Here is a 25,158-nt window from a genome sequence, read left to right on the forward strand (position 1 = left end):
ACAAACATTTGTTATTTCTCCCAGTTGGGGAGGCTGTCTAGGTCATCTGGTCTCGCCTGACTCTGGGGGTCTCTGAAGTCTTCTGGCTGCTTAGCTGGTGCTGTGTGGTCCAGGGGACCCTCAGCTGGGACTTCCCCTCACTGCTCCCTGTGGCCTCTCATCCTCCAGTGGGCTGGCCCAGGCTTATTCACATGGCAGCTGTGTTCCAAGAGAACAGAATGGTTGGTCATTGCAAGGCGTCTTGAAGTCTGCATTTAAAACTCACCCTTCTACCTCACTGTGTTGGTCAGAGTAAGTTACAGCCCTGTCGAGATTCAAGGGATGGAGAAATAGATTTTTCCTCTTGTCAGGTGGAGTTGCAAAGAATTTTTAGCCATTGCTTTCAGTCTGCCACAACTGTTAGCTCTGTGAGTACAGGTACTGCTTCACTCTTGTGTACTTTGGTATCTTTGGTAACTGACACATAGTAGTTTCAATATTTTTTTTAATGAATGACTAAATTAATGAAAGCATTCAAGGAGCATTTCAATATACCTTAATTTTAAATATGTACTACGTACTTTTATCATACCATTAGTGAGTGTGGTGTTTTCTGTGGGCAGCTTTCAGAGAGAATCTCTTTATTCTCTTTCTATCCTTTGAACTTGACCAATGGAGACATCTAAAACAAAACAAAACGAAAAGCAACTACCACTTGCATTAACATTGTTTCGTATTTTTAACTTCACATTTGATTGTCTCAGGAAGGACTCCCTTAAGTTTTGTGTACTGTCACAGTGCTGTTCTGCTTTTCAGGCTGTGCTATGGGTAGACTAACTCCAGCCTGAACATTCAGGAGACCTAGAGCAAAGATGCTGTATTAAAATAAAGTTGTGAGTCCAGAAGGAAAATCAATTCTGCCTCTTAGACAAGTGATATTCGAATCATAGTCCGTGGAGTCAGAGCAGCCAGCATTACTCTTATCAACCTGAGCGAATGGCTTCTTCTCTCTAAACCTCAGTGTTCTCAGGAATATTGTGAGAATTAACTGAAATATATGAAGCACTATCTCTAATTCCTTACTCATGGGAGGTAGTCAGTAAAGTTTAGTTCTTTCTCCATGTGAACCAGCATACTATCATGACGCTGTGGCATGCAACTAGGTTTCTCATCCTTGGCACTATTGACATTTGGGGTCGGATATTTCTTTATTGTGAGGGGCCATCCTGTGCATTATAGGATGTTTAGCAGCATTTCTGTTCTCTACGCACTAGATGCCAGTAGGACCACCTGCGGGTTGTGACAGATGAAAATGTCTCCAGACATTGCCAAATGTCCCTGGAGGCAAAATGCAAACATTTTATTCAGCAGTGATAAGGGTTAGGATAGGGAGGGAATGTGGCAGTGTATCAGTAAATGTGTAGGACGGGGAAGAAAAATACTTGATTCTTCTCAGAGTGCCTACACTCTTACTGCCTATTATTCCCGTAATTTATTATAAACATAATGTTTACTGTGCTACCTAATAAAATGGCTAACATTTGCTATGTATCCCTAACTGCTAGTAAGCTTTGCATGCCGTAATAGTTGAATGTTGTTAGATTGGTACTCCATTGTAAACAGGGACCTTATCTATACCAGCTCCAAGCACAATGCATTTGTACTCATTAGGTAGCTATTCTATATGTTAATTGGTCATATTGTACCCAACTCAAAAAATAGGGAGCTGAGGGCTTCCCTGGTGAGCAGGGGTTGGGAGTCCGCCTGCCGATGCAGGGAATATGGGTTCGTGCCCCGGTCCGGGAGGATCCCACATGCCGCGGAGCGGCTGGGCCCGTGAGCCATGGCCGCTGAGCCTGTGCGTCCGGACCCTGTGCTCCGCAACGGGAGAGGCCACAGCACTGAGAGGCCCGTGTACCCAAAAAAAAAAAAAAAAAAATAGGGAGCTGAAAATGGATGGAGGAGTGGAAAAACATAGAAAATGAGTTTATACAAATCTAAACATGGTAGGACACAAATATTCATTCTTTTTCAAAAACTTAAAAAAATCAGCTCTTCTGAGAAAAGTAACTAAATCACCATTAACTTTACTTTTCTTTCATCATCACTAAGTCAGTATATCATCAGAAAGATGTAAATAAATAGCCACTTTAACGTTAAATTTTTTTCTATTTATTACGAAGAGGATTCCAGTAGTGCTTAGAAGTTTTTGATTCATTCATACTTTATGTTTTCTTCACTGTATATCATTAATCGTTAAAGATGTCAGAGTTAAACTTTAAATTCAGGACAGGATTTGATTTTCTCTTTTTTTTCTATTAAAAAATATATTTCCAATTATATAATTAAGTTAGAAAATTAAAACAGAAATTTATAACTTAGGGAGTAAAAGTCCCTGTGTTACTATATATGGATGTGAATTATTATTTTTAGCAGTTACATAACATATAACTGTATGAATGTAGCATAATTATAATTAAACAATCTCCTATCAAAGGACTTTTAGACTCTTTCCAGTTTTTTGCTGCAGTGAATATTCTTGTACTTATTTTTTTGCACACTTGCTCATGTAATTCTTTAGTACAAATTCCTGGAAGTGGAATTGCAGAGTCAATAGACACTCTTTATTTGAATGTTTCATATTATATGTAGTACACATATAATGTTTCACATATGTAGTGCATAAACCTTACAGCATGTTTCCTCCAAAAAATTCCTCTGGGGAAAGAAACTCCAATATATTCTTTCTCTTTATTATCCAGAGAGATGGTAATAAGTCACTCTTTTTCTTGTAATTTCATCCAAGATGAGGTACTAAAATTATACCTAAGTGATGTCCATTGTGGCTGAAAATAAACTTGAAAATGGAGACACTTGATCTCTCTGATTCCCAACTCTATTCTCTAGATGGCACCTAAAATTCTGTTTTTTGTGGCTCATGAAATCATTTTAATGGATTTTAGTGGTAGTGGTTTTTTTAATGAAATCTAATAGAATATATTTTCTTACAGTGGGCCCTGGTCAAAAAGTGTGAATATATCTGATCCTAGAAAATTTCCCCAGTTACAAGGAGGGGAGCGCCACCAATTCTACCCTTAATCGTCCAGCCCTGTGGCCTTGGTTTTGCTGCCCTCACTAAGAACCACTTATGCTGGCCTTTGATGTCAGTGGTGGAATTGTCACAGATGTGTGGAAAATAATCCATTAGGCGTTTCATGCAGAACTCATCATATATTCAGAACGTAGCCAGTTACAACATTATGTCTTTCATGTGAGAAATACAAACAATTCGCTCAGGGAGATATCTTAGTTATTGCTAGCTAGCTGTATGAATTTTCATGGTGTGAAAAATTTTCTGGAAGCCTCACTGTTGGGGGAGAGAGATGGCAGAGCTTAGGCCCATCTTCTCACCAGTCAACTCAGTGTCTCCCGTTCTGTTTCAAGGTCCTTCCTCAAAAGCACAGAACTGTGTGCAAAGGGAAAGTGAGGGGAAGGGCTGGGGGAGCAAGGGGGCAGTAGAGGCTTTCCCTGGTCTTTCCTAATCCTTCAGTCCCAAAGGCTTAGTTGGTATTTCAAAATTTTGAAATAAAACCTGCTCTTAAAATTAATGCAAATATTACGGTGATTCATCCTTTCCAAATAATTCTTGGTTTCGTTTGACATTTTATTTTTAAATCATGAATTGACATTGACATCACTCTCAGCCTAGTGTTACCTCAGCTCTTCACAGTGAACTCTGTCTCACAGAAGCTGTAGAAGTTCAGATTTTAACCGTCACCCAGTGTCTCTTGGGCTGCTGTTAGGCTTTTAAAACCATGATCTTTGGGCACTCATTCGTGCATAAATCACGGGGAGGATATTGGAGGGAGGACTGTATTTAATTTGGTGTTTTGTCCTGTGCTTATGATTTAGAGATCTTCATTGAGATGTGCTGTACAGTGGTGATCATGATAATAACCCTGCCTCAGTTCTAATAAAGTAGATTTAGTTGAGTCTTTAAAATTAGGGTCAGGGCCACCTTACATTCAATCAAAGTTCAGGAAACCATCCACAGGTTTAAATATATACATAAAATCAGTGTAATAGAGGTTGTGAACAGGTTCTGTCAGTTTAACACGTCAGCAGTCTCCCTTTGCCTTTAAAGACTGTGGGCTAAGATTGAGAGGATTCAAATGATCAACCCACATTAAAGGCAAAAAAAAATGGTCTTAATATTTTTCTTGGAAGCTTTTTGGGCTTCTGTGTTCTAAGAATAAGAATTTTTCACATGGAATGTTATAACTAGTGTTAACACTGTATTTCAGTGTAACGCTATTTACTGGTATCCTTCATATAAGTGAAACTTATGCTAATGATTCTTTAATATGGATATATACTTAAGTCCGTATAAAACTCCAAGTTTACAGAAAGAGTTATGATTTAGGTGATTTGTTCTGTGAATAAGTATTTATTAGCTAACTAACATATTCCGAGCACAACAAAATTCTATTCCTTTCAAAGGTCCATCCCTTATCAAAGTCTTTCATTTGCAGATGAGGAAACAGAGACCACAGTGGGTTAGTTATATATCCAAAGTCACACACCCAGCAGTGGAAGAACTCTTGAATTTCTAATGATTTAATTCTTCTTCACTAAAAGGTCTGTTTTCCTTTTTTTTTTTTAGCTGTTTGTCTTAACTACAGCTGTTTGTAAATCTTCAATCAATAGTTTCTTGTTTTAGATGAATATTTTCTTGCAAATCTGCATGGCATTCTTGTTCTGTAGAACTCAGAGCCGCTCTTTTCCCTTGTGTTGAAATTCAGCACTACTCTGCATTCCACTTGGAACCCTCCGATGCTCTTTCCCTCCTCCCCAGTCACAGAGGGCGCTAGCAGGAGAGGATTTCATTGGAAACTGGAATCCTCTTTGGAGGACTTTGGAATGTTAAATGATATATTCATTAGAGTGAGGGCTAAACTGTTCTAACAAAGAGACCCAACAGTACACCCGGTTAAAGAACACAGTCTTTGATTTCTTTCTCATATCACCATCAGTCTTAGCTGCCATTCATCATCATGTAAGTGCCAGGTCTTCATTCCTAGGTTTTAATCCAGTGGGACAGAGAAGAAACAAAAACACGGAGGAAGGATGTCAAGGGCCTTAAGTCCAGACCTGGAAATGGCACACAATAAATAGTTCTGACATTCCACTGGCAAGCGTTTCTTCTAATGACCATCCCTAACCCCACAGGAGTGTGGGTGGGGTATACTCTGGCTGAGTGTGTTTCCAGCTACAACTCTATTACTGTGGAAAAGGAGAGAACAGATTTTGGTGGACAGCTAACACTTTGGGACAGGCCCAGATTCAAGTGCTGTTGAATGCTTTATAGACTTCATGAGAAAAAAGGAAAGAGAAAAATTGGCTTCAAATCTTCCAGCTCTGTTTTTTTTTTTTATCTTCTAGGTTTTCAGGCAATATGTCTAAACTGTGATCTAAGTAAATTTAAAGTTGTCCTATACATATTTAAAATAATGATAAGGATATTTCTTAAGTAAATCCAAAATGCTATGTGATTTTAGATACTGTTTTTATCTGGTCATGTGGCTCTTAATTTTTGTCAAGGCCTCTGGGTAACAGAAGATTGCTAGGGCCTGTGCTGTTTTAGTGTCTGGCTGGGGTTGAGTAAATCTGAGACTGTAGCCTTGATAATAAGGGCTCTTATTTTTGTGCCTTTTGCTTGCATGTTTAATGTTACAGTGTTTCTGGACCACTCTGACAGAGGAAGTGGCCTGCAGCAGCGGAGTGCTCTAGGGGACAGAGCACGGCACATTGCAGCCGTCCTGCCCTGTGCTATGCAAAGCACTGACCAGGCCCTCTCACAGCAATATGACCCCCTCTGTGCTTCTCAACTCAAGTGGCATGTAGAAAGTGGGGAGATAGTTCTAGGACTATCACAGAATTCATGAAGGGTTGGAAAATAACCTATACAAAGAGCTAAGTGAATCTTTGAAGTCTAGATGGTGACAAAAAGAAATGGCCTCTAAGGAATCTAATGGCATGATTTTTATACAGAGGATGAAGACTAGTTGTACCAAACTCCAGGACACTACTGTGAGGTTGACATCAGTGTTGTGGGTTATATGTGAGTGGTAATTCCTTGATTACGCAATATTTCTACTGTTAGATTTAGATTCCAAAGAGGAACTACACCATATCCTCCTCTTAAGGTCTTTAAAAAAGGGTTATACTTCGTCTTACTGGAATAAAACAGTTTACTCCTGCATTGTGGAATTTAAGGTTCCTTCCAGTTTTACAGTTCAGTTTTGTATTCTTTTGATGTACAGCTCCAGAATGGCAGAAGACGACCCATATTTGGGAGGGCATGAACAAGTAAGTATTTTAATAATCTCACTAATAATTTTTTGTAAATGTATTCATATTTTAAAATATACAGAGGCAACAATAGTAACTATCAGGAAAACTCTAAAAGTGGTAAAAAATTTCTTTTAAATTGTTTTTCCTGTCCCTCTATGTAAGGTCTGAGAGGACATGTCATGTAAAATGAGTAACTTAAACCCTGCTGTCACTTATTGTTGCATAAAAGTTATATATGCTTCAGATCAAATGATAACTACTTGTATTAGTTTCTTAGGGCTGCTGTAACAAATTACAACAAACTGAGTAGCTTAAAACAACAGAGATATATTCTCTCTCAGTTCTGGAGCCTAGAAGTCCAAAATCAAGATGATGACAGGGTTAGTTACTTCTGGAAGATCTGAAGGAGAACCTCTTCTATGGTTCTCCCCTGGCTTCTGGTGGTTACTGGCAGTCCTTGGCATTCCTTGGCTTGTAGCTTCGTCACTCCAGCACATTGGCCTTCTTCCCTTTGTCTCCTCTGTGTTTCTGTATCCAAACCTCCTCTATTCTCTTGTAAAAGTACCAGGCATTGGATTGAGGGCCCATTCTTCAGTATGACCTCATCTTAACTTGATTACATCTGCAAAGACCCTATTTTTAAGTAAAGTCACATTCAGAGGTATTAGGAGTTAGGACTTGAACATACCATTTTGGGGGAGAAGACAAAGTATTTATTGAAAACTCACCTAATGAGGCAGACTGGTGTAGTGAAAAGGACTTAGAATTCAAAGATCTTAACCAAGTGCTGGCTGCTCTTAAAACCTGAGGAATTACTTAGCACCCCCCTCCCGTCTTCACTCACAGGGATCTTTAAAAGACTTAGTGGGCAATGAATGTGCTTTGGGAATATAAAACTGTTCATTATAATTATATTTGCAATTATAAAGGGATACCAGTGTCCTTTTTTTTTTCCTCCTAACTTTGTACTTGAAAATTTTCAATTTCAAGCCTGTAGAAATATTGGATAGTCCAACAAATCTTCGTTGGTTGGTAATATTTTGCCCTATACATATATATGTATACTTATATAGAGAGAAAGAAAGAGATTTATTTATATAATGTATATATATTTAATGAACCATTTGCAAGCAATTTTCAGACTCTAGGGTAATTAAATATTAAGTGTTTTTAAAATATTGATATTTATTCATTCATGAGCTGTTCATTGAGGCATTACTATGTACCAGAGCATTGGCTAAGGAGGGGTACAAAAATGTGACACATTTCGGGCAGCTGCCATTCTAATAGGAGGGACAGAGACATGAATAGTTTCCACGTGGTGGTAAGTGCTGTAGTAGTAGTCTGCACGGTATGGGACAGAAATGTCCAGGAGGACCACTCCGTGCTGCCTGGGAAGAAGAGGAGGGTTAGGCAGACTTTCCAAAAGAAGTCTGTGTAAGCTGAGATTTGAAAGATGTAATTTGCTAGGTTAGACAAAGAGAGGGAGCACTAGGTGCCAGGACACCCTGGTCCACATTTTGTAATCATTTCACACTGAAACTTTAGCCACCTAAAAAATGTATTTCCCAAATTTATGCATGCAAAGAATCAGAAACCAAAAGCGAAATATCGGGCTGGCCAAAAAGTTCGTTCGGGATTTTCGTAACATCTTATGGAAAACCCAAACCAACTTTTTGGCCAACCCAATACTTTTTTTTTTTTTTTTACGATACGCGGGCCTCTCACTGTTCTGGACTCTCCTGTTGCAGAGCACAGGCTCTGGATGTGCAGGCTCAGCGACCATGGCCCAGGGGCCCAGCCGCTCCGCGGCATGTGGGATCCTCCCGGACCGGGACACGGACCCGTGTCCCCTGCATCGGCAGGCGGACTCTCAACCACTGCGCCACCAGGGAAGCCCCAACTCAATACTTTTAAAGGGATTTAGTATTACTTCTTTAAATAAAATAGACTTACATAGCATTCGTTACTCTTGATAATGTTCTGATTGGTTTAGAAAGAATGAGTATGCATTGCTTTTCACATTAAGATACTTCTTTTGAATTTTATTGTACAAATGATGATATAGGATAAATCTAAGACCATTTGCTTTGATTGAAGCATGAAAAACATTTGGCTACTCATATTATAAAAAACCTGTGTTTTACCTTTTGCTTTTAATATGCTATCTCTAACAATTAAAGGCAAACTCTAACCAGCATTAGGGTTGGTCAGCTTAGTTTTAAACCATGCTTTCCTGTCTATACGCGGGAAATCCTAACAGCAAGAGGTGGTCCTTTATGCCACACAAGAGTAAAACCTGCTAAAAACATTCATTTTGAAAGCTTTTCTTAAGTGGGCATTTTTGTGATCATCAGCAACAGAGGTTGGGCATGTTCTGATATTTCCATTTTTGAAGGGAGAGGTCCTTGAAGTTTGTTTGTTTCCTTGTCTCAAGATTAATGGTATATATTTCCTGAAATGTGCATGTCCTCAGTGTTTTAATGTATTCTGGAATTTACCCCCCACCGCTGACCTAATGCACAGTGCAAGCTGCAGCACACAACACAGCTTCCCTCTTCTTGTCTGAAGTGGGGCATGTGTCTCTCCTAAGATCAGAGTTTTGGCCCTCTAACCACTCGTTTTAGCCACCTGCAGGACCATAGGAAATATTTTTTTCTGCTAGGTCATCTTTTCTGCTCTGAGACTGACGAATTCTCTCTGTAAGGTGGGGCCCATTTTTATAATAACATGTTTTTTTCATTCCTTTATTTCCTTTTTAGCAAATGGTGAATTGTGTAGATGAACTTCACTCTGAAGCACTGAAGTGGAGTACATTTATTGTTCCTCAATTGAAAATTTGCATACCTCACAACTGGATCTGAAGCCTTCTTTATTTAAGCACTGCATTTCTTAGTCTTGATTTAACTAGGCATACAGATTCTTAGGTACCCAAGAATGTCCAATAATATGCTAGTAAAGAAAAGAAGTAAAATATTTGTGTTTTTTAAAAAAATGTCAGCTCCAGCATATTTACTAACTAGCGTATCATAAAACAATGAAACATGTTTGGTTTCTGTGTTGTCCACAGATGACTTACTTAGGTTGAAATAAATGCCAAACTCAGAAATATGAATTTTAAATCCTAAGTGAACTAAGTGGGAAGAAAATGTTTCTCTTGGGATAAGTAATTATTAGTAACTTATTGTTAGATTATAATTCAATCAAAATATATTGTTTGCCCACTGTATTAGTTTTCTGGTGCTACTGTAACAAATTACCACAAGTTCAGTAGCTTAAAAAATACAAATTTAGGGCTTCCCTGGTGGCGCAGTGGTTGAGTGTCCTCCTGCCGCTGCAGGGGACGTGGGTTCGTGCCCCGGTCCGGGAAGATCCCACATGCCGCGGAGCAGCTGGGCCCGTGAGCCATGGCCGCTGGGCCTGCGCGTCCGGAGCCTGTGCTCCGCAACAGGAGAGGCCACAACAGTGAGAGGCCCGCGTACCACAAAAAAAAAAAAAAAATTTATTCTCTTACAGTCTGGAGGTCAGAAGTCTATAATCAAGGTGTTGGCAGGGCTGCATTCCTTTGAAAGCTTTCCTTACCTTTTTGAACTTCTAGAGGCTGTTTGCATTTCTTGGCTTGCGACCCCTTCCATCATTCCACCTTCCTGCTTCCATTGTTGTATCTCCTACAGTTCACTTTGATCTCCTGCATCCCTCCTATAGGGCCTACCTGGATAATTCAGGATAATCTCCCCATCTGTATATTCTTACCCTAATAACATGTACGAAATCCCTTTTGCTATATGAGATAGCATTCACAGGTTCTGGGGATTGGGATGTGGATGTCCGTGGAGGAGCCATTATTCAGCCTGCCACACCCACTAAATTCCAGGTATTTTGTGTTGTGCTAGGTAAATAAAGGTGGGGAAAAAAAGTGAGGGAGCTCAGTTATTTGCTCTTTGGACTAAGTTGTATTTTCAGTTTTTCTGTAAGTTGTTCTAGGGCTGCTACCTAATTCTTTCAGGCCTTGAAGTTGGATGGCTAGAGGAGGAGTTTATTTATCATCATAAAAGAAATACAGATTTCTGGGATTATCTTCTCATGCTTATATTTCTAAGAGAGTATAAGCTTTAAATCATAAATTCAACAAATATTTAAGCATCCACTCTGATAAATGTACACTGAGTCCTGCAGATATACCAGTAAGCAAGCTACACCATGTCCTTACCTCTGTGGACTTCACAGCTAGGTCATTCTTCTGAAATCCCTTTGTCACATAGCCCCCTGTAAAGTTCCGTACATATGAGAACTTAGCTAGGTCTTCTGAGTGTATCTTTTAGATTCTGATTTGAAGTGTTTTCAGGTTTTTGTTTTTGGCTTTAGTTTTTGTTCCTGTAGTTAAGTTTTAGGTGTTTCAAGTTCAAATTTTTAATACAATGTTGGAAAAATAATGACTGAAATATCTAAATTTTCCTTTTTATAGATGTTTCATTTGGATCCTTTGAATCATACAATATTTAATCCAGAATTATTTCCACCAGATATGCCACTGCCAACAGGTAAGAAAATTCCTCATCTCTGTTGCCGTGTCATTTTGCTTTTGCTTTCTTTAAATTCAGGATTTTCTGTACATTCTTTTAGAAAGTCAGTGAGGTACCTGGAAAGGAAATGGTTATTTATGTTTTAAAAACCAATCTTTTGGGACTTCCCTGGTGGCGCAGTGGTTAAGAATCTGCCTGCCAGTGCAGGGGACACGGGTTTGAGCCCTGGTCCGGGAAGATCCCACATGCCGCGGAGCTCCTAAGCCTGTGCGCCACAACTACTGAGCTTGTGTTCTGGAGCCCGTGAGCCACAACTACTGAGCCAGTGTGCCACAGCTACTGAAGCCCACGCGCCTAGAGCCCGTGCTCCACAACAAGAGAAGCCACCGAAATGAGAAGCCCTTGCACCGCAACAAAGAGCAGCCCTCACTCACTGCAACTAGAGAAGGCCTGCATGTAGCAACGAAGACCCAATGCAGCCAAAAATAAAAATAATATAAATAAAAAATAAATTTATAAAAAAAAACACAACAATCTTTCAGTATACTTTTTTGGACTGTGTTTGCACAAACACGTTTGACCCCAGTTACCCATTGTATAACTGACAGTTGTTGCTGATATCTGCTAGCACAGCTCAAAAGGAATTTCTTTACTCCATGTAGGATTTTCCCTTTCACCCAATCTTGTTATCTCTGGTGTCTTTATAACTCCTGTTTCCTTTGTCCCAGGCAAACGTGAGGCAGTCTCAACTCCTCAGATCTATTCCAAAAACACTTTTGAGTACCTGTTGTGTGCCAGCCAGTATACCAGACACTGGGAACATAAATTGTACAAAAATAATAAAAGTCATCTCAGTAGAAGAATCATCTTTTTAAAAAGCTTTTTGCTTTATGTTCTGACCAGTTGGATAAACTCATGAGGATCATCCTTCCTCCTAACATGACTCTATTAATTATCCCCATCAACAAATTGTTTAATCTCATATGGCCGATTAAAAACAGTCAACTCAGTCTCTGTTTTTATTTATTGATTCTTACGTAAGCTTGTTGTGATAGCTCTTTTTATGTGCTCCTCACTTCACCAGGGGGACTCGACAGATGTTCACAAGCTATGTGAGTCAATTTTGGAAGTTGTATGTAAGAGAGAGTTGTGCGATCACTGAAGTGGGCATCAGCTATTCTATTTACCATGGATTTGCTTGTCCTCAATGGGAGACTTTATCCAATTTGTGTCATCGTCATTTAAAATTAGTGGTGTTACTCTGGCACTTCTCATTTTTTAGATCAGATGTTTTTCTGCATTTTTATATCTATTATTTCTAGAAGTTCATGGGAAGGGAAAAAAGTAAATCTGCTGTACCTTCACCTTCATTAGCTTCACGAAGTGTGCTACTGAGCCCTTTCTCTCTTTACCCCACAAAACATATTTTGTAGGCTACTGTACCTGAGATCTCCTCAAGTGCTGTCCAGTATAAGCTCTAGGTCAGTTTCCTGTGAACAAGTAAATGTCTTGGTAGCTTCCCTGTTTCCTGTGAACTTCTTATTCTGAGGATCAAAGTCTTTTTCTTGGTACTGATACTTTGTTGAAAACATGAAAGGCTCTGACCTCAGGAAGCATATACATTTCCATTTAATGCCTTGTAGGTGCCAAACAATATCCTGATGCAGATGCTTTCTTAGTGTTTTTATTTCATCAAGTTTATGGAGATAGAAATAAGATGATCAAAAGAACTATCGCAGTAAATATTCTGTAGTCAGAGCTTCATGTTGTAGGAATTATTTAGCCCATAACATTAGAAAAACTTTTATAATTATACCTCAAAATCATATTTTCCAGTTATTACCTCATCATTTTTATTGTCACATACTTTCCCTCTGCATTGCAGTGGCATAGTTCAGTTTTTATAAACCAAGATGTATGGATGTTTTATTCACATTTTAGAGGGACAGAGAGGTAATATAAACCAGTATTAATTTGTAATTTTCATGTAGACTGTTTTATATTTCTTGAAATCTAAAACCATTAGTAGTTTTGCTACTTGTGGAAAACTCTATCGGATATGGCACGACTGCTAGGTCTATAACATTATGCTGTAGGATGTCAGTTCATGGCATAGAAATGCGGCCAAGGAAAATTGGCATTAAAACAAATATATGCACATCAAATCTAATTTTCTAGTTGATTTAATGTTTGAGTGTGTTCCCTGAAAGAGAAAAAATGGCCCCATTTCACTAATAAAATTCCCAAACCTTAAAATTTCACATATTTAAAGGAAATTAAATCATACAGCAAAAATAATAGCAAAACTTCAAGTATTTTTAGAAGAGTTAATAAGAAGTGAGAGACTTGAAGTTTGATGTAAATGTGTTCCAACTCCTCTATATCTTCCATGGCATCCAAATGTTGCCTTCTTTTTTTTAACTGAGGTATTGTTGATTTACAGTGTTGTGTTAATTTCTGCTGTACAGCAAAGTGATTCAGTTACACACATGTATACATTTTTTATATTCTTTTCCATTATGGTTTATCACAGGATATTGAATATAGTTCCCTGTGCTATTCATATACAGTTGGACCTTGCTGTCAAATGTTGCTTTCTTAAAGACTTCTCTTCTTCATAAGTTCACTTAGCTTTCTAGAGGGAATGTTAATGAATAGATTTATTATATTGTTGTACAGGCTTTATATTAGCAGTGTGAAAATATTTCCTTTTCTAATCAGTTTTATCTCCTTATCAGAAATTAAATTCTAGCCATTTTTTGGAATTTTAAAAGTCTAACAGTTTCTTTTCTAAAAGTAGTTAAATACATCCAGGAATTAATTTCATACAGACAAGAGAAGATAATTTACCTAAATTATACTACATTGGTCAGTCCCTACCCTTTTTTCTTGTGTATGTTTCAGTTCAAATTCAGTCATTTTTCAACTGACTTCCTTGTAAATTTCTTGAATAATAACAGGAAATAATTATACCTTAGTTTCCTACAGTTTTCTAGCCTTATCCTGACTGATCATAATACTGAAAAGGTAAAAATAAATCCTCTCTCAAGTTAAAGTTTATTTTTAATTTCAACCTGAAAGTTTAGCTTTCTTAATAAATATACTTATCTAAAATAAGTCTTGAACTTCTGGCCTAGAGACAGTGAAGGTTGAAATGGACACCAAAGCATTCTAGAATTTTTTTAGTACCATTTTAATTTACATTCAAACAAGTGAGAAACACCATGAGCCTTTATGTATTGCAGAGCTATGGATTATTTTACTGTTGCCATAAAAACCAGCTGGGAAGCTTAGGGACTTCCTCATATTGAACAAATTTGAATTTATACTGTCAGAGCTTCTGATTTTCCTTTGAGTTTCCAAACTCAGGTATAGTCAGGCTATGGATTAAGCTTCTAGTATTCTTTGTTTTTATAACAATTAATTGGTATGCACCTATCTAAATTATTTTCAGAATTTTATAAAATGCTTGTTTTAGAACAGAGTTTATATGAGAGCACAGTATTCAAAAGTTGTATACAAACATCAGAAGCTATGAGTTAATAAGAATCTACCATGTCTGAGAGACCAAATTAAATTTGGGAGGGAGGAGGAACAAGCTAGCCAGTTAAGGAATGAGGGCAGTACTTATGGATTCTGAGTATTGGAAAGGAACCAAAAACTTAGTGTAAGGAAAAGCAGATAGCCTGAGATCATTATCTGTGTGTTTCACTTGTAGGCACTAGCTCAGTCTCTTGTAATTTCACATTAAGCACATTCTCTTTGAAGAATGGAAATCAGTGTTTAATGATATGACGGCAAAAGAAAATTTCATAGTGCCCAGGCAGTGGTTGCTGCTTTTAACTGGTATTTGTGTCATTTAAAAAATGCTTTGTTAGTGGACATGATTGTGAAGGCTGTTGACGCCTTAATCCTTGCCAGACATCATGCCTTTTGTTGGGTTGTGCAATGCGCCATCACCATTCAACGAGACGTTTATATAGTGTGGTTCTCTCTAACGGTGTAAAACTGTTGTTAAAATAAGGATAAATTTAATATTCGAACAAGGAAGATATATCCTTGTGGAATTTTAGCTAAAACATTTATTTGAAGCCTATATTTAAAAACATAATTTCAGTTTTTTTACTTCTTTTATATGTATATATTTTTCTTTTTACCAAATTTGAGAAGCCTCACAGTTTCTTTTGGTTTCTGTTTGTTGTTTTGTTTTTAGCAGATGGCCCATACCTTCAAATATTAGAGCAACCTAAACAGGTAAGAAGATGAAAGGGGTGGGACTTTCTCTTTAATTGTTAGATCCATAAGTCTAATATTAACATCTCAAGCACCAAATAAAATAATAAATGAATTTTACAAAGGAAGTACCTTATCTAGAAGATCAACAACCTGACAAATTATGTGACAACTTTATTCATCCACTTTACATTTCTCTTAGTCATTCTTCACACTGTCCTGAGCCTTAGTATGTAGTTCTATAAAACTTAATTAGAGATCCTTGATATCCCACGATCTCTACTAACTTTGCTTACCAGCCACTCCTAGGAGAGGCATAGGTTATCTCCACTCATTTTCATTTATAAGGGAATACACATGCATGCAGTTCATGTACGCTGAGTTACGTCCATCAACATGTCCCTGCACATGCAGTACTTCTTAGCCTTCCTCCTTCCTTTGGAGCTCCAGCCTTCTCTGTTCTGTCTTTGAAACATGTAACCTAAGATACTAAAGGTACCAGTAGGGTGTAGAGAAAGTATTAGAATGGACGGTTGAGTTCTCTCTGGTGGTAGCTTTGGACTCAGTCTCTTTGGAGTCAGGAGAGGAGCATTTTATTTTATCAGGCTCTTCCTCTTACTACTAGATTCTATAGAGGATACCTGGCTTGAAGTGGCCTCCTCACCATGCCCCCATGGGTGAATAGTTATTAGAAATTGTATGGGACCAGTGCTATCAAAGAGGAGGGAAGAGGATCTCTAATATTTGCCTGTAGGAGATTTCAGTCACTGAGGGATGGAAATAATGGTATAGTCTTCTGCAAAATGAGGACAAAGTCGGTAAATCTCCAAATGGATGTGCTTATTAGCACATCTTTGTGAGACTGAGGATGAGTGTACCTGCTCTCTTGAGTTATATCATCCAATACCTTTCCTAAATGTTTTTAGTAGCTCAGGCAAGTAAGTGTAACACTTAACAAATGCTAACTAGGTCAAGAACTTAAATAAAGCATGGTTGTGGTTACTCTGATTGTGGCCTTATATATGTATTTGGATTTTGGTCAAGATGTAAAGGATGTAAATATCTTAACTATGACCGAATAGACTATCCTTATGAGGTTGAACTTGGGTTAACATTTTTGGTGTGGGGACAGGAATGCCATGTGAGACTTGAGGCTGTTGTTTTAGTCGCTTGCAGGTGGCACACCCTGACCCCACAGGCTGCTGACATGACTTTGTTTTACCTCCGTGTCCAATTCCATAGTGGTGAGTTCCCACAGGAGGCCACTGACTCTCTCAAAGACCCTCCCAATGGAAGGTTATCCCTTAACATTCTAGGCAGTAGTCTGGCCTCCTGGAAAATTTTCTGAGTCTGTGAAACTGAGAAATCAACTAAACTTTATTTGCATACTAGGTAAAATGTGTTTTTCAAATATCCATTTTCATAAGCATAGCACTACAATAAGAATTTTTAAATGCAGTTTCTTACTACGGGTCCAGTAGTCACAAGGAAAAATTGATACTTATGATTTATTTGAAGGGTGGGTTACGTAGGTCCACAATTCAAAATTTAATTCGCTATTTGTGGATGTGTAACGGCTTATCTGAGTAAATCAGTGTGTTTGCTTACCAAACTGATAATATTTTGATGTCTGACTCCAGTGAAAGTAAGAAGATTGTATTTAAGTCAGACTTTCTGACCGGATGGTTATAGCCTTGCCTTTGAGGTTGATGACTCATTTTAAGCAAATGGAGTTACTGAGATGAATGGCTGTGGATTGGCAAACCTTTAATCTCAAAAATTTAGAATCTGAAATGCATCCAGACTATGCATTTGAAGACATCCTAGCTTCCTTAAAAAAAAAAAACAGTAATAAATTTCTATCCTCAGGTTAGAAATTCCTTTGCATGGAAGTTTAATACTCTTATCCAACCATGAATAATGTCTGTTGCTTTTTAAATGATAAGCAAGCTATTAAGACATGTCTCTTTACTCATATTCTATTTGAAACCACTTCCAGTAAGATAGAAAAGTACATGTATAAGTACTTATTTTTCCAATTGTCCTGAAGGAATTTTGTGATTAAAGATAATGAATTAATTTATTAAGTTTAAAAAATAAAATCTAGAAAAATGTTCCTTTGTCTTTGGAGTCTCTGCCACAATTTTCCCCAGCTCTGACAGAGATGAGTCACAGCATAGACTACTAATCTTTAGCGTATCCAGTTCTGTTGCATATTATTAAGTGCTAATTATCTAATATTATTTAAAAACTAAACTTGTATTTAAATTGATTAGCAGTCAGGTAAATCCCTATTTTATGGCTAGTCAATTCTGGAGGCTGTTACACACGGGGTTGCTTTTTCATGCTTTTAGAAATTTCACTTAATTATTAAAAATAAGTCAACTTGGGCTTCCCTGGTGGCGCAGTGGTTGAGAGTCCGCCTGCCGGTGCAGGGGACACGGGTTCGTGCCCCGGTCCGGGAGGATCCCACATGCCGCGGAGCGGCTGGGCCCGTGAGCCATGGCCGCTGAGCCTGCGTGTCTGGAGCCTGTGCTCCGCAACAGGAGAGGCCACAACAGTAAGAGGCCCGCGTACCGGAAAAAAAAAAAAAAAGTCAACAGCCTTTGTCTATAAAAGGTATAGGTCTGAATTTGTAATTTTTTTTTTAGTTTGAATTTTGTGAGAAGCAAAACAGAGTATAATTGTCTCCAAATGACTAACCTCAAAAAGCTTCCCAGGTGTTTAAGTTTGGGATCTCCTGAGGAGCCATTTGCAAGAGTTGTTTTAGGTGCCACTTTGATGAGTTGATCATACACACCAGACCCATGTGTGACTTGAAGCAGTTTCCCCGACTAAGGAATTTACTTCAGGCCTTATTTGTCCCATTAAATATGCTTTAGACTGATCCTCTTTGAAAATTAGAAAATTCTCACAGAATTTAGAAACAATTTCAGGTGCTTTAATTAGTTCAGGGTACCTGGACCTCTCAGACTGCTTTTCAAGACCCTGTGAGGCATAGTGAAATGCAGTGCCATCTAAGGAGGGCAGAAATTTTACATTGGTCCGTGAGCTCAAAGCTGTCAAACCTTCGTGTTTGCTGGGCTCCACTGTCCAGTGTGCAAGGGAGAAAGCCCTCACCACCAAGTAGTGGGTGTTCGAAGCTTCTGATGCCTAGGGATCCAGTAGTGTTTATATGAAGTCAACCCCACAATAACATAAATGAAAGGTGAGGATGTTCCTTAAAGTGTATTAACATATTCTTTTCACTGAAGGGTGAATTTGAAAATAGGAAAACCATCTGGTCAAGTGACTGTATAATTAAAACTACTAACACTACCACAAATTGTTTGACATCGTTATAAAGTTGAGTCTTTCAGGGAAAATGTTGAAAGCTCCCTTAATATGATGATGAGAGCCATTCTCATAAGTGCTCATGTTTTATTCTTCGTATACAAATATACACAGTTATAATTGTTAGCTTTGCAAGTCATAAAATGTTAGAACTGGAATAGATCTTGAGTATGGTCTAGTCTAACCTTTTTTGTATAGATAAAAAAACATAGAACTTAGGTGTTTATCAGCCCACATAGTAAAGGCTTCTAGCTAATTCTTAATCGATTTGCTATGTCTATAAAATTCTTGAGTTAAAGGGACTATCTAATTTTGGATTTATTCAAGTCAGTTAACATGGCCAGCTGGAGCTGATAATAGCGATAATCTTAAAACTCTTCTCTTCTGAGCTGTTGAGAGTTGCTGACCAGATGTGAGGTCTAGCGTAGGGTGTGTTCTACAACGCTGATGCGATATATTTAACAAGACATTTCTGTATGCCCTCCTGGACCAGCTGTCATCGGAGTCGATAAAGGAATTCCTTCAAGAGTCAGAGAAGCTTAACTTTGAGTCATATGGCCAATTTCAGAGCTTGGCAGCAGCAATTCGAGATGAGGAAGCTGATGCAAACAAGCTGTAGCACGTCGAGTCTAAGGCTTAAACTCTGCAGCAGGTTACTGTCCACATAGCACAGCAGGAGAGGTTCCACAGGGCCAGGGACCTGGCTTTTAAGCCACAGCTCAGTGCACAAATATCAGTTACCGTCAATGTTTGTAATAAGGTTATGGGAAAAGTGGTTCTCATCTACAGTCTTTCACAGTTTATGTTTTTCCTTTAATACACCAAGCATTTGAAATTTGTATAACTTTGTCCCTGTAATTTTTCGTAAGTATTTCTCAAACTTGTTCACCTTGTGTTTACCTTTGCAGAGAGGATTTCGTTTCCGTTATGTGTGTGAAGGCCCCTCCCATGGCGGACTCCCTGGTGCATCTAGTGAAAAGAACAAGAAGTCCTATCCTCAGGTCAAAGTAAGTTCGTGGTACCTTTCCATGTGAATTCTGGAAGATTTGGTGTCCTAGGAGCAAAAGAAAGGAACCCTTTAAATGTAACTACCATTTGCCTCTGTGCCTAAGCTGGAGTGTTCACGTGGTTAGTATAATATTTAAACAGAAGTGTCTCTTAGCAATAGAGGTGACAGATTTTAAAACTCTGTTAATATTTCCATTTAGTACAAATTGTCTCAACATTAACTAACAGAACTTTTATTATTTCTTGATAATCTTAAAGGGTTTTTTAGTTGTATACTTCCTAAAACTGTAATAAGTCTTTGAGAGAGTGCTTGATTTCAGCTCTTTGGAGTTTTAGTGAAAAACAAACCTCAGTTGAAAAACAAAACTTCAGTTCATGAATTCAGATCCAGACTCTGTGCCTTTGCCTGGGTTATCCAACACTACTAAACCTCAGTGCCTGAATGTGCAAAATGCAGACGTGTTAATGGTCTCTACTTCATAAAGTCTCTAGAGATTGAACGAGAAAACGTATCTACGTGGTCCACAGAGAGCCTGGCAATACCGTAGGGCCGCTGCTTGAGCAACTGCGCGTCCACATGTGGTGGTGCTTGGAATGTAGTACTTCATGACATGCTGTGGTGGGCTTGGCCGAGCCTTTTCTATACCTTCAGGTTCTTTTTCTCTCTTTTTATTTAATTGGGAATATCTTCCGCTGAGGTAATTTGAGTTTTTTATTTTCATAATGTGATGTCTTGTTTCATAGACTGATTGCTATCAGTTTTGCAGATAAACCAGTCCATAATTGCAATTTCATAATTTATAAACATTTTCATTTGTTCAGTGATTCAAGGCTTTGGCAAAGGTTATCAACTCAGTTCCCACTAAGGTGTGAGTGCCCCTTAGGATATAACATTCTTTTGGCCTCAGTCTTCTTATTGGTTTGGTGTTGTGAGTAGGTGAAGGGCAGCAAGACAGACCTCCAGTAAAATCGTGATGTCAAGGAAATTTGTCTTTGGTTTTCAGCCTTGCATTTTATACCCTCCCTCTCCTCATATCCCACTTCTAGGTCCAGCCCTTTCTATTTTCTTATCCCTGATCTAAAACAAAATCCTGTGATTCTTTACCTCTTGAGAATATTATGTAGTATTGGTCCTACCAATTGTATTAGCATTTTAAGTCTCCTGTCCGAGCTCTCCTGTGGAATGAGAGATGTTTTTCCTGTTAAGGGTCATTAGGCAGGGTAAATATGATGTGTTTAGCCACAGTCTTATGGTCTCAAGTCCTTTAGAATCTGAATGAGGAAAAGAGGAGCAGCAATAAAACAAGGGAATTAGTATTTATTAAGCACCAAAGATCTGCGAAGTGCTTTACGTACATTATGTCTTCTATCCTCAAACAACCCTGTTAGGTAGAAAGTGTAAAGCCTGTGAGGAAACTGAGGTTCTTAGAGAGGAGCCTTGCTGTCCTCAAAGGACCCATGGCTCATCATCCTACAGCAGGCTCTTGCTTATTGAACTCTTATATGGAACGTGTGCATTTGGGGTGCTGGGGGCCGGGACCCAGGGGACAGGACACGGGAGGACAATGGTGAGATAAGGTGCAGAGAATTACAACTCTGGACAACATGGGAGAGGAGCTCAGGGGTAAAGGGTACTCAGATACTAGGGAGTCAGATCCAGCACTTATCTTTTTAACACCTGTGTCTGTGTGTCCTGTATATAAATATTGTATGTGTCTATACATGTGTACTTGTAATAAGGATAATTGAAAGATACATGTTATCTGCATTGACACTGATTATAATTACTGAAGAATTAGCATTAAGAGAAAAACTGGGAGTTTTTTTCTAGACTGTCTCTGTACAAAAAAATATAAATTACAGTATTTTCAAGAACTGCTTACTCCTATTGCTCCAGTCTTCTGTGGCTAAGTGACAGTTCTTGATACCAAAAACTACATGACATTAGCTTTGTTATAAATTTGTTACCGAATAAAAAAACTATGTATCCATTTATGCTCAGTCTTCATACATCCTTCTCATGTAGTGGTTTACAAAATAGAAATAAAACAACCTAATGGACATGAGATGTTCTTCTCAAATCATAGTTTCTGTATCAAGGCGTTTAATACTTAGTGGGAAATCTAGATACATAAACAACTAATAATAAAGGAAGTCAAAATGTAAATGTGTAAGATTAGTTGTTATTGAACTTCAGCTACAGCTTCACTGTTTCACCCAATTATATTTTTATTCACTAATTCAACATATATTTATTAAGCATTTAATCCAGTTGTAAGAAAATGAAGAATAGTTTAGAGAGTCTATTACAAACTGTCATTGTTCTCTTAGCCTGTCATCATTCACTCAGAGTTTAAATGACTCTGCTCTTTGTAATGATTAAAGGAAGTAATTTTATTTATCTTTGAAGCTCTTAATCAGAAGGATGGGGAGGAGGGAAATAGTCAATCATGAGGCAGTTTTCCCAGAGCTCTTCCAATATCACTTTTTTTTTTTTTTTTTTTGCGGTACGCGGGCCTCTCACTGTTGTGGCCTCTCCCGTTGCGGAGCACAGGCACCGGACGTGCAGGCTCAGCGGCCATGGCCCATGGGCCCAGCCGCTCCGCGGCATGTGGGATCTTCCCGGACCAGGGCACGAACCCGTGTCCCCTGCATCGGCAGGCGGACCCTCAACCACTGCACCACCAGGGGAGCCCCCAATATCACTTTTAATATATAGTGTTTTTCACAGAGGATAGTTGAGGGTGACCTTTTGGTTTACAAATGAATTTTTAAATGTCTCTTGCGTGTAAAATTTAGGCAGAGGAAGGAATTGCTCTCAGTGTGTATCTTTACCAGGAGGATCTTCACAACTGTACATGTATCTGGCAGTAGTTCAGTAAGCACACGCTACTTGTGAGGCTGCAAGACAAGCGGTGGGATAGATACAACTAGCCAGGGATTTGGGTGAGAAAACTTTATACTTTGGAGGGTTTTCCAGTTCATTGTAGGATACTTAGCAGCATCCCTAACTTATACCCACTAGATGCAGTAGCATCCTTACAGTTGTGACAACCAAAATGTGTCTCCAGACATTCCCATATGTCCTGGCGCCCTGCTCGAGAACCACTGATCTAGGTGCAGTGTCTAATCAACCTTAACCTTTCTCCTTTGCATACTTTTCTGCTATATAAAGCTGTAGTGCATAGGTTATATAGAATTGCCTGAGTATATTATTTTGCAAACGTGTGTACTTTTCCTGATTATTAGATACTTATTTTCGAGTTGATGATCATGGCGACTCTATAATTTCTTATAGACTCTCTGAGTTAGTGTGCCTGGATATTAAGGAGAAAGATAGAAAAGGGAAGAAAAAACATATCCTAAACATTCCATATTCTATGATAACTGCATACCTAAAAGTTAACATAGGAGTTCTGTTGGTTCTCCGTTATAAACTGTTACAGAAGAGAAAGTGAAAGTGGAGATGGATTCAGTCAAGGCTGTAAACCTGCATAGCCACTGGGTGTGAGCAACGGAGGCATCTATGGAGTGGTCCTTGTTCCCCCTTACAACAGAGGGAGGTGTAATAGCCAGTGCCCCACGCTCTCGCCGAATTCCATTTCCACAGGAACTTCAGAGGGAGAGCATTTACATTTACTGGAAGGAAATGATATTTCTGAAATTTACGTATGCTCCGTATTTATTAAAGGACATTTGTTCAGGCTTAAGAGTGAAATGTTCCAGGCTCTGTCTTTTCCTCACCTACAGCCTCTTACCCTCCTCTTACCCTCCTCTCCCTCCTCCGGCCTCACTCATTCTCTTCTCATCCTGCCTCTGGGAGAGCGCACCACGCACCCCGGAGCGGCCCCTGGAAGGCTAGTGGTTCAGCATGCGCTTGGTCACACACAGGCAGCAGCAAAGTGTTGAGGGCCAGCCCCAAAGCTGTAGGGGCTGCCTGTGGTTTGGGGGCTGCAGACCTCTAGCTGGGCTTTATAGAGCTTGTAAACATATAACCCTGCTTGGGTTTCTCTCGTGCTGATTGTCCAAATGTGATACCTCAAGTTAAATCATTTTAAAAGCAACTCTAAGAGCCTACCCCAGTTCTCCTTTTGCTACTGGAGTTTTGTCCTATGCTTAATACCCTATTTGTGATAAGCTGGATGTATGCTAGGGTTAGACACACTTACAATATTGAGATTATTTCTAGAATTAGGACTGTTGAACCATCTGGTGTTCTGCATGTTTCTTTCATGTCAAAGAATCCATTAGCTTTCACGGGTCTTGCCGTGGAAGTCTTCACATTCTTTTTAAAAAATTGTTTTAATTATAAAATATTTCATGTGTACGGGACATTTAAAAATTGACGTAAAGAACACCATATACCACCACCTGATTTAACAGGTACAGTCATCCCTCAGTATCCTGGGGGATTGTTTCTGAGATCCCCGCAGATACCAAAATTCATGGATGCTCAAGTCCCTTGTATAAAATGGGGCAGTCTTTGCATATAACCTTTGCACAACCCTTCTGTATACTTTAACTCATCTCCAGATTACTTTTAACACCTAGTACAATGTAAGTGCCATATAAATAGTTGCCGGTGCACAGCAAATTTAAGTTTTACTTTTTGGAACTTTCTGGAATTGAAAAAATATATTTTCCACCTGTGGTTGGTTGAATCACTGATGTGGAACCTGAGGATACAGAGGGCCAACTGTATCAGCATTTTACCATATTTGCTTCTGATCTCTTTCTAAAATAAAAGATACAACTAAAGCCCCACACCCATTGTTCACTTTTTTCTTCTTCTTCATAGGTAAACCACTGCTCTGAATTTTCAATCTCTGATATATTTAATATTTTTACTATACAAGTATGATTCCATGAATACCAGCATTTTCTTTTTTTTTTTTTTTTTTTTTTTTTTTTTTTTTTTGCGGTACGTGGGCCTCTCACTGTTGTGGCCTCTCCCGTTGCGGAGCACAGGCTCCGGACGCGCAGGCCCAGCGGCCATGGCTCACGGACCCAGCTGCTCCGCGGCATGTGGGATCCTCCCGGACCGGGGCATGAACTCGTGTCCCCTGCATCGGCAGGCAGACTCTCAACCACTGCGCCACCAGGGAAGCCCCAGCATTTTCAAGAACATTAATTTTTACTGGTTTCAACTCAAATTTTCTATTATACATGATGTCTTTTTTTCAGGGCAAATAAGAATTAAAATTGGGCTAAAACACTTGAAGATTAGTGTTCACTTTGATTCTATTGATTCGTTTTTATCATCTAGATAAAATTTCTTCATTCCTAATGTAGAGTTTATTCTGACTCCTACAGGAAAAAATAATAATATTCAAAAATCTAGGGAAGGTAAATATGCAGCCTAATTCTTACATCTTGCCCTTTTTAAAGAAAAGCTTTCCTGTTGTTCAGCATTTAATAAGCTATTATACTGTCCTACAAAGTTTCCCTTTAAAGTTTCCTCAGTTCTAATTTCATCGTGGATCTCCTAATGGGAGAGGCTGGCAGAAAAGCACAAGTACCTTCCTCGAGGCGAAGCTTGTCCCTGCCTGTTTTTGACTCAGTGAGGAGTGCCAGGGAAGGCTCATTTCCCTCTTTCCCGAAAGTTAATCATGAGATTTTTGTATTAGCCAAACTACCTTCCTCTTCACAGAGGTGGAAAGGTGCCCAAGAGGAACAGCCCCATGCGGCTTCAGAAACCCTCACCGATTCTCTTCCAGAGTGGCCAGAA

General features: G+C 38.8%; 1 protein-coding gene across 2 annotated transcripts in view; it reads left to right on the forward strand.

Annotated features, from left to right (window-relative positions):
• NFKB1 (nuclear factor kappa B subunit 1) overlaps window positions 1-25,158 on the forward strand; it is a 121,980-nt gene that overhangs the window by 16,579 nt on the left and 80,243 nt on the right. The window contains exons 2-5 of one of the 2 annotated variants that reach the window (XM_065877633.1): window positions 6,303-6,348; window positions 10,799-10,874; window positions 15,070-15,110; window positions 19,331-19,429. In XM_065877633.1, coding sequence (XP_065733705.1) covers window positions 6,310-6,348; window positions 10,799-10,874; window positions 15,070-15,110; window positions 19,331-19,429 — 255 coding nt within the window. In that variant the 5' untranslated portion in view covers window positions 6,303-6,309. Of the gene's footprint in view, window positions 1-6,302; window positions 6,349-10,798; window positions 10,875-15,069; window positions 15,111-19,330; window positions 19,430-25,158 lie in introns of those variants that run through there. The other variant, XM_065877634.1, reaches the window with a different exon arrangement.

Source organism: Phocoena phocoena, chromosome 5, assembly GCF_963924675.1.
Source record: "Phocoena phocoena chromosome 5, mPhoPho1.1, whole genome shotgun sequence".
NCBI classification, from domain to species: domain Eukaryota; kingdom Metazoa; phylum Chordata; class Mammalia; order Artiodactyla; family Phocoenidae; genus Phocoena; species Phocoena phocoena.